The sequence below is a fragment of the Ictidomys tridecemlineatus genome, chromosome 14 (assembly GCF_052094955.1).
Source record: "Ictidomys tridecemlineatus isolate mIctTri1 chromosome 14, mIctTri1.hap1, whole genome shotgun sequence".
Classification (NCBI taxonomy): domain Eukaryota; kingdom Metazoa; phylum Chordata; class Mammalia; order Rodentia; family Sciuridae; genus Ictidomys; species Ictidomys tridecemlineatus.
The window spans coordinates 64,346,205-64,356,613 of NC_135490.1; the positions used below are offsets into that span (position 1 = coordinate 64,346,205).

A 10,409-nucleotide genomic window follows, 5' to 3' on the forward strand; every position below is an offset into this window, starting at 1 on the left:
GAAACTGGGCTATAGACTAGAGGAAAGTATTGTGTCAATGTTAGTTTCCTGAATGTAGGAATTTTCCAGGGTTATGGGAGAGAATGTGCTGTCCTGGACAATTCACAGCACAGTAAAGGCATTAAGTGCACAGGGGTAGGAGACACAAATACTCTTCTCAAACTGTTCAGAAAGGTTGAATTAGGGAAAGAGGCAAGATAAAGTACATGTGGCAAAATGTGAAAAGTCTGTGACTCCTCCTAGACATTCCAAAGAACTCTCATGGAGAGACAGGAAATAAAGTTTGTCCAGGCAGTTTCAGTGGTCTTCCCTCCCCCACTAGGAAGAAAAGTTTGGCATTCATTTGCAAACACACTTCAATATTTCACATGTATAGATGAATCTTTCAACTATTATAATATAGACCTGTCTCCCTCATTAATGATGTGTTAAAAATCTGTAAAAGCTGTTTGCTCAGCAAGATTACTTCAACAAGATTGATTAGATCAATTAGGAAAGAATTCCCATATGGAATTCTCTTAACAGTATTTCTAAAGTTTGAAAATCCTGCAGAGTAAAAAATATCTAAAATTACTATAAAGAGTAAATAACAATGGATTGGAACTGATGTAACAATGACTGCAGATTGTGTTTACATAGAAAAACACAATTGGGCTTTACAGGAGGAAATGTGAGCAGGCCAGAAACAGGGCAGCAATGAAGTTACGTAAGTTGTCAAGAGTTTGATAGCACCATGACGTTGATCATAAAACTGTTCCATGATGTGTGTCCTCATGAGAACCCTGAGGTGCCCGTTTCCATGACTCTGTACACTATGCTTTGCTTTGCTTCACATTCTCTATATTGAAGAAGCTGGAGTAGAGCAGCTTTCTATTTCTCAAAAAGATTAAATTTAATCTCAATTCAAGGAAGACCTTTCTAACATGTGGGACATGAGTAGTCACATTGGGTCTGGCCTTGTGATCCTCAGGTGGCGTATTTGTCATCAAATATAGCAGTTGACCTTGTGGGGAGGATCAGTATTCAGGGTCAGTACCAAGCAGCAGAGAACTCAGCCCATCACAGGTCGAAAGCAGAGCACTGCAGCACCAAGGGAATGAGGTTCTTGACTCAGCTAACCATTGGCGAATTAGGCTAAGGCTTGTTGAATATTTGTTGATACTTGCCCTCAACTAGCTTTGAACTATGAATAAATATATCTGAGCCGCTGGCTCCGACAGAGGGCAAGATGGAAGCACCCAATAGAGAATACTATGAACCAATGTTCTTTTCCCTGGAAGTGTCTTTCTTACTCTGATTTTTCTACTCCTTCCCATTTGCAGGCCCCACCTCCTTGGCCATAGGACCCAAGTCACCACCTGGACTGGCCCATCAGGAAACTCAAACTTCCCCAAAGAAACAAAGCCTTCAAGGTGGAGAGGTGTTCCATATGGAGACCACCCAAGTGGAGGAAGGGGAAAAGAAAATCAGACACACTGGCATGCGGACTGGTCCACACTGTTTATTTTTTGCATTAGCTTCAACCAAAGGAGGAACGGTAGTTTTATTGTCTCAGTGAGACCCTCCATCTCATTCATTGTCTTCTGAAGAGACTTCTGGTCACTGCGGAATAGAAGAAAAGATACTCATGCTCAAATTCCATTCCACTGTAAAGTGCACAAAAAGAGTACTACCACATGAAAAATTCATGTGTCAAGAAAAAGAATTCTTGAAAGAATGATCACAATTTTTATTACATGTTTTGGCCATGAGTCATTTATTCCCTTTATGATTTTTTTTTTAATTTCTGGGGAACTAAAGCAGAACTTGCAAATGAGAAAAGTTAACATTCTTCACTTTTAATAAAATATGGGTGTGTTTTATAAACTAATTCATAGATCTTACATCTTATTAGCTTCATCTCTTTAATTCCAGTCTGACAACAAGAATAACTGCTCAATAAACTTAAGATAATACTACTAAACTGAATAAAAAACAGATTAATAATAAGATTTCATCAGTTCATCTGTCAAATCAATACTTAGGAATTAATTGTGCATTGTCAATTTCATTTTAGTTTACTTCGTACTATATATTTGGGTGCTTCCCTATGATTTGGATCTAAATGTATAAGGAAATAATATTTTTAGATTGCTATAATAAAATCTGTCAAAGTTATGTTTATTTTTATGGTAATTTCTTTCTCTTCCATTTCAAAGTGTGAGGGAAAAGAAATTTATCTGTTCAAATTCTATTTTATGTTTTGTTTTAACAATTACCAAAAGTCTTTCTTGAATATATATATATATATATATATATATATATATATATATATATATATATAATTTCTGGAATAGGATGATTATGATAAAATGTGAGGATACAACTAGAGTAGTAGTTACAACACTAACTCCATATGCAATGTGAAGGTCAAGAGTAATTACTCATTCATAAGTATTTATTGAGTATATTCTCTGCATGGTACTACCTATAAATTGGTGATGAGCAAAATAAATATGGCCATTACTTTCAAGTAATTTCAGACTAATGGGAGGGTAATGCTTCTAGGAAACAAAAGTCTGAAAGAATTGCAGTGTTTAAGCACTCTATCATAATTCCCTTGGTGACAGGGACAGAGACTGGAGACAATAAAGATCTTTTTTGTCTTCGTTTGGAGGAAGTAACTAATTTTCATATATAAAAGTGTGGTTATGTTAGGAGACATCAGAGGACAATAAGGTAATAAGGGATATAGAAATACTGTGGTTTTCCTAACTAATGGGGTGATTTCCATCAGGAAGGTTAGAAACTATGTAAAGTTTAAGGTGTAACCTAAAAACTTAAGCTGCAGTTATAAAGAATGCTCTGGGAGAGCAGTAAATTGAATGTAACTAAAAGAGATCACTTTAAGGAAAAATACTAGACAATACAAGAAAAGAAAATGCTACACGGGAGAAAGGAATATAAACAGACATACAAATATCTGAAAGCTTCCAAAAGATCAGGAATCATGCCTGTGGACCTTGGGAACCTAAAACTTAGAAAGAATTCAGAAAAAACTTGTTAACACAATTATGGGACGTTAAGAGCGTATGACGAAAGTAGTTTTCACTGTATATATGTTATAGTCTCTTAAGTTAACTCCTCCTAAGTGGAGTAATCATTCACTGCATTGTCTATGTTGAGTTTGTGTGTATAAATACAATCCAAACAAAGTGACATAACACATTCAGTTAGTGTAACCCACCCAGGAAGCTCAGCCCAGGCTGTGGGCTTGAACTCACCAACCCTTCAACCCTGACTAGCAGCAATGGGCTGCTTGGTCTTGTGGATATGATGTCAACCCAGATGCCCTTGTGCACATCACTCAACAGCTGGCTAGGCTTTCCTATAGTGCAGTGCAGGGGTTTAGAGTCTCCAGGACAGGCTTGGACTTTGTCACAGGTGGGCTGGATATGGGACATCATATCCAGACTTCCCATTTGCCAGCTTCCCTCTCAGGCATGAAGTGGTCTTGAAACCTGCACTGCTGGGCCTGGAGGGAAAGCTGGTTTTGAAGTGCTCATTCAAGTCCTGGGGTCCACACTGAAGCCCAGGGTTAAACACTGTGCATCTAAAACACTCACTGTGGAGCATAGAGGAGATCTGCATGTATGCCTGACCTGACACCATCACAAAACCCACACTCTGGTTTGATGGTAACCTGCTTGATCTGAGCTGGGCAATTTTCCTGACCTTCAACCTGGCTAAGATATTCATTGCTAGCTAAAGGGGCTTCCTAAAAACTCACGTGTTTGCCTCCATGGCCTTGCTCTTGCCCCGCAAATGTATGTAAATTTTATTGTTTCTAGTTTTTCTGACTCTTTTTATGCACCTATCTTGCTTTCTGATTAGATGTCAAAGAAAGGTGTGACATATGTTCATGGTAATGTGTGGAGCTAGACATTATGCAAATTTGGAATAACAACATGTTTTGTGTGTGCAGAAGATTGAGCCAAAGGTGCTCTTCCATTGGGCTTTACAAAAATCTTTTACTTTTTATTCTAAGACAGGGTCTCACTACTTTTGGGATACTACCCTAGAACTCAACAACTTCTTGCCTCAGCCCCTGAATTACTGGGATTATAGGAATGCACCACCACACCTGGATTGACTAATAATTTGTAAGTCCCTTTCCCTTATTTCTTAAATTTGAACCACATATTTTAGAGGAAAGCCTCATCTTCACCACGGTATGGAATGTAATCTCCCATCGAACAGCATGGTCCAGTGCTGCCTGAGAATCTGGGCTAAGCACTGTGTGTCCTGGGCTCACTAGGTCACTTCTGGTCATCATTACTGGGGGGTGGATGTGGGAACATGTATAGATTGGGACCTGGAAGATAATGTAGCTTTCCATCTCTGTTTAAGACAAGCGAGTGGCCAATGAGCCAGGTGGCCCTTGTGACTCTCAAAGCATCTAAACAAAATCCTCACCATGTACTGTCTTAACCTGAAAAATTTAGTGGCTTTCTGACTTGTCTTGAACATTTAGCTTTAACATTGCTTAAACTCTGATGTTTTAAGGCAGCTCAATGAGAGATTCTTAGAACCTAGCATCAGGAAGACCAAAAACCAAGTTCTAAGAGGTGAAAGAAACTCAGGCAGCTACTGTCTCTCCCAGAACAGTGGCTTCTCTTCTGTAAATGTGTCTGCTTTTCTCTCTGTATTGAGGGAAGGAGGTGATTCACAAAGAGGGGAATGGCCAGCAGAGTTAGAGGTTGCAGAGGTATCCTTTAGAACCCAGCAGGCTTTGAATGGAGCTACTGGGCTCAGTGTCAAGGAGAAGCTCAGGCAAGATAGCTTCAGTGGGTTGGGGAGGCAAGGAACTCTCCTGGAAAGGCTTGAGAAATGTCTGATAGGTTGCCAGATGGCTTTTTTTTATTTTAATATTTTTAGTTGTAGATGGACACAATACCTTTATTTTGTTTTAGTTGTTTTTTTTTTTTTTTTTTTTTTTTTTTTTTTTTTTTAATATGGTGCTGGGGATCAAACCCAGTGCCTCTCCTGTGCTAGGCAAATGCTGTACCACTGAGACAGAGTCCAAGCCCCAGATGGCTTTTTGATACTTGATTATATTTTATCATTCTCTAGCTAACCAAAATTTTTTAAAAGGACTTTAGAGAGATATAAGACCTTTCCTGGGGTTATGTATCTAGTATGTGGCAAAGACAGGAGTCAAATGCAGGAATGTCTGCCCTTGAGCTCTTTATCATGGTGGTTTTACTATCACTTTCTTTAGGACCACACATGTGCAGTCACTTAGCCAGTCTTCTTGATATATTTGAGTCGAGAGTGCAGAGTACCACAGGTACTCCACAGAGGAACCAGATTCCAGGTTTTTTCCGCCTCACAAAAAAAAAGCACAGCACAAAGAAGGAGTTTTTATTCTTAATCCAGCTATTTAGCTGGACTTGCTACAGATGTAATTGTCTCTTTGGTCCCAGGACCCACTTGAAGTAAATCTACTATTTTGGTGGCTTACTGTCCCTTATCAGAGAATGCACAATGATAGAGTATTTTGCTATTTCACTTATACATTCTATCTGTAGCTTCCAGAATAAAAGAATAATAGAGACAATTAGTTCTGCTAAATGCATCTTGGAGCCATGTGTTAACTTATCTATGAATTTTCTCCTTAGATGTTTAAATAATCCCCCCTGCAATTTAGGTTTCATCAAACAAAGGAGATCTGATTTAAGATAATTCTCTTGGTAAGAAAGCAATTGCTGCTGCAATCTGCCATTCACCTAGAGCCACTGATCCCAGGATAAACATTCATTTATCAAAGAATTCAAAATAAAACAACATATGCTGTCGTTTGAAGCACATTGATGGGTAGAATTCCATATTCTTCGAGGTTCTCCTATGTAAGCCTTGCTTCATTTACTTCAGTGAAAATTACTGTAAAATATTAGTTTCATCTTCTTTTACCATTATTTTTAATTCAAACTACAAGCTGGTTAACATTTTAGAAGGTTAGTCCATTACCTTAACCTCATTGTAGTGTCATGTTATTTGAAATTGTCTTTTCAAAGCACTAATGGACATTGAAAAATAGTCTCTTTTTGTAAACCTCTGGAGCCATTCATTCTGCATTATGTTAGTAAGGTGCTTGTGGGGAATCCAGGCATCTGACGGTAACTTTGGCCTTGTATGGTGATCTTCTTGTAGCAACCATATAATCATCTTCTGAAAGCGATAGTCCAGGTGTGAAAGGGTGGTGGCCATGAAGAAATGCTCTTCATTAGAGTTGTTATTGGATTTCAAATCTGCACGTCGCAAGCAAAATGACCATGAGATGATAATTAAGTGGTCCCTTTATTATCTCAGACAGGAAAAAAAAATTGCAATTCTGGTGATTGCAGAGCCTCTGCATTAGAGATTAAAAAAAAATACAACATAAAACACTTGCATGAGCACAGATTCTGTTCTTTCATTTTTTAAATGTAGATGATATTTTTTCTTGAATAATGAGTGTCTTGTAGGACAAGAGGCTCTTGACTGAAGGGTGGTGTTGAAATACTTGCTACCTAACAGCAGTATGAGCAGATTGCACAAAGGAGACCACTGTTTCATCACTGAAGTTCAAAACCAAGGTTTCTCTCCAGGAGGGGTGTTTGGAGCCTCTAAAAATTGCAACAGATGGGTATCTCAATTTTAAATTCTTTTGATAATGATTAAGGATTTTTTTTTTGCTTAAAAATGATGAAAATAAAAGTTTCAGTGACAGTCTTTGAAGATGACAGGAAAAGATCTATCAGAAAATTATAAATTTTTTGTGAGATTCATTTTAAAGCAAGTGGTTTTTGCTTCTCTGTACTATGTGATGTGAATTTTTTGCATTTTAATATAAGTTTTCACTTGGGTTCACCTAAAAATCAGAACGAAACTATAGTTGTTAGCAAGGGTATGTCCAACATTTTTGTAATCGGACTGCACCCAAAGCTTGAAAAAAAAATTTAAATCTCCAGTGCAAAAAATAGAGATGATTTCAACAAAACTATAATTGTTAGGTTCTATCTTTTCTCTCTCAATGATTTCAATAGATATCACCACTAAAAATAAACAAGACCAATGGCCAACTCATAGGTTACGATAATGGTGATCACATCTACCTGCCAGTTGTTTTTTTTTTTTCTGGATGTGATTATACAAAATTCCATAAAAAATATTATGAAGAGATTTTTGTTAATTTCTAACAAATTCTTGAGTTGTTTCTCCTATGTCACTGTCACTAAGTCATTTTGAAAACTTTGCTTTGGAGCCTTAAAGTGTTTCCAGGGATCTGGCTCCCTGACTCAGGCAAAGGCTCTCTTGAATTTTTGAACACTTCATCTTGAATTGTGCTCAATGTGTTGGACTAATGTGATGTACATTGTCTCTCTTAGAAAAGTTGTTATTTTGGTTTTACACTAATGGTTTACTAATTCAATAGCCATGTATCAAATAAATTAATTAAATATCTTTATTGAATCTCAAAAAAAAAAAAAAAAAAAACCTCTGAAAGCCTTCTCAGGGCTAGCAGCACTGAGCAGCCACCAGCAGCGCGTCCTTCCGCAGAGGTTTCCTTCTCTCTGTTCTCAGATCATCGCCTTCCTGTGGGGCTTCTCGCGCCGCTGCCTGGCGCGAGCTGCTCCTGCACGTGCTTCAACGTCTCAACTGCTGTTACACAGACGGGCTCCATGACACCGGAGCCATGTTACTTCTTGTGGTGCTTCTCACCGGACTTGGTGGGCTGCACGCAGGCCGCAGTGAGTGCACACACTTGTCCCCCTCTCCCAGCCTGGGCTTCTGAGTGTGGACTGTGTTCATTTAGCGGGGGGGGGGGGGGGGGGGGGGTTGTCTCCCTTCCCATCCCAGATCCAGGCCAGATCTTATTGCTTTATGCTTTATGATCTCCCATGCGATTTCTCCTTGCCACTTGCTTCTACCAAAAAGTGAAACCAGAAAGGCTGCCTCTGGTGGAGAATACTTTCACTTCTCTGGGACAGCGTTCTTATGTGCAAAATGGACAAAACTGTGCCTCCCTCACCCACCTTCCCATACAAAATTCTGCTAATCACCATGAAGAAACTCAATGATTTTCTGGTTTGGAAATTGCAGATTATTCCTATATCTGAAAATCTACATGCTTTCCTGCAAATGACCTCCCTTTTTTAATCAGTTTGTTTTCTCATTTCTGCTCCTGTCACAACACTAATTTGGTACTAAGTACTTTAGCTAGCTGAATTGTGTGTGTGTGTGTGTGTGTGTGTGTGTGTGTGTGTGAGAGAGAGAGAGAGAGAGAGAGAGAGAGAGAGAGAGAGAGAGAGAGAGAATAAAACTTGAGATATTGACAAGAAAGGGTTTAGAAATTTGGAGATAAAAAGGACTAGAAAAATGGTAAAAAGGAAGAGATGTGTAGATTATTTAATGTAAAGAAAGAAATGCAGAAATAGACTTAGGAATAAATAATGTAAAATCACAGGTACTAAAATAAAATCACTTCTTTTTATTTTTAGAGTCGCACAAAAGCTTTCTTCACACCACTGTTCCTGAAAGGATTTCATCAACAGATGCAAAACACGATCGAGAAAATAGAGTAATTGCGGATTATATAATTATTATATCATATTATTATATATTCAAATTTTATTAATATTTTAGTTACAAATTAGGATGCATTTGATATAATTATAAAAGCATGGAATATAATTTACTTGAATTATAAGAGGTCTCAGTAATATACCAAGTATTTCTACTTTTCCTTCCCTCTCCTCTTTCTCCTGTTCCCTTCCCTCAATTCTACTGACCTGGGAATAATATTTTTAAACCTTAGATTATGTTAAGTTGCCTTTTTAATGTGACACCACTGCTGCAGGAGGCAGAGATGACAGCTTAGAATAGTTTCACAGCAGAACATTTCAATGTGTGTGAATATGCATGAGACTTTATTTCTTTGAAGATGAAGGACTTTAGGGATAAGAATCCAAAAATATGGAAATTAAGTGGATAACAAAACTGAATTTCCCCCAAGACAGGATTAAGGTAATGTGAGTGAAGTGAATCATGAAATTTGTCTTTGGCATGGGTGAACTGGTGGATTCTAAGTCAAAAGATAACAGTTGACATCAGGTAAGTGTTCCCCCAGAAATGTAATGATGCAAAATAATGGGTGCTTTATTACTGGTTCAGACTCCTGAAGCCTCAGATATACACATAGGGAAGCAAATAAAATGGTTACATATTATTGTTAATTCTGTCAATCTTTTAAAATATAAGTACTAGAGTAGGGGGGATAGAAAGGGGAACAGAATAGAATAGACATTAGGACTGATGTATGTACATTCCATGTATGTATTATATGTCAAAATACATTCTGCTGTTATGTATGACTAAAAAAATAAAAATAAATCATATGGTAAAAAAATATAAGTACTAAAAAGTACATAATTTAACACATATTATTTATAAATCTAACTGAAATTTTTGGATACTCTTGTTATAGATTGCTTATATCATTACAATAGAAGGAAAACCATATTTTGTTCATCTTAAAAAGCAGTAAGTAATTATTTCATCTTTTCAAATTTTAATTCTTTGTTTTCTTGATTGTAAAACTTAGTTATGATTAGAATCATTTCAATTCAAATATATAGATACCTATTGTAAATTGGGTATTGAGCAAAGTACTAGGCAGAAAAAAGAATAAAATATGATACATAGTCAAATGTATAGTTCAAGGAGATACATTAATAGAGAAAAAATTTTATTATAGTATTTTATTATGATAAATGTATAAGTCGTATTGTTTGGAAATCAGAGAAATCTTATTAGAAAGAGGTAAGAGATAACTTGTGAATTGAGAGAAGATATATAGCTATATATATGTATATATATATATGTGAAGAATAGCAGTAGGAATGGGGTGCGGGAGTGGTGCTGGCATTCCATAAAGAGAGAAAATCATTTTCAAAATAAGTACATGTGAGACAGAGTAATGGTGTTGTTGTTTTTGATATGCAAAAAGTCAATGTGAATTACTAAATAATAAATTTTTCTGAAGGATAGAGGTAACAGATTCTGAAAAATAAGGTTAGAGTCTGTTTGAGGATATTGGGAGACAAAAATAGCTTTACTCATGTACTTGTATAGTCAAATTTAGTCTTATAGGGGTGAAATACCAAAGGTAGGGTGACTGATAACGTAACTAATAGTTTAGGTGAATGATGATGGTGCATCACCAATTATAGCACTGCAAAAAAATATTCAGTGAACCTCAAGACAGATTTGATAGAACGATTGAGAAACAGTGGGGAACCTCAGATATAATTTAGTTGTTGCTCAAGTAAATGGATAGCTTATGATGTAACCAAGTGAGGGATATGAACAGAGGATATGAACAAGGG

At 37.0% G+C, this 10,409-nt stretch overlaps 1 protein-coding gene across 2 annotated transcripts in view; it reads left to right on the forward strand.

The window, feature by feature from the left end:
- The first annotated feature begins 7,547 nt into the window (after positions 1-7,547).
- LOC101972185 (disintegrin and metalloproteinase domain-containing protein 5) overlaps positions 7,548-10,409 on the forward strand; it is a 60,628-nt gene continuing 57,766 nt past the window's right edge. The window contains exons 1-3 of one of the 2 annotated variants that reach the window (XM_078031250.1): positions 7,548-7,772; positions 8,523-8,602; positions 9,509-9,564. In XM_078031250.1, the coding sequence (XP_077887376.1) occupies positions 7,718-7,772; positions 8,523-8,602; positions 9,509-9,564 (191 nt within the window). In that variant the 5' untranslated portion in view covers positions 7,548-7,717. The remainder of the gene's footprint in view (positions 7,773-8,522; positions 8,603-9,508; positions 9,565-10,409) is intronic. The other variant, XM_078031251.1, reaches the window with a different exon arrangement.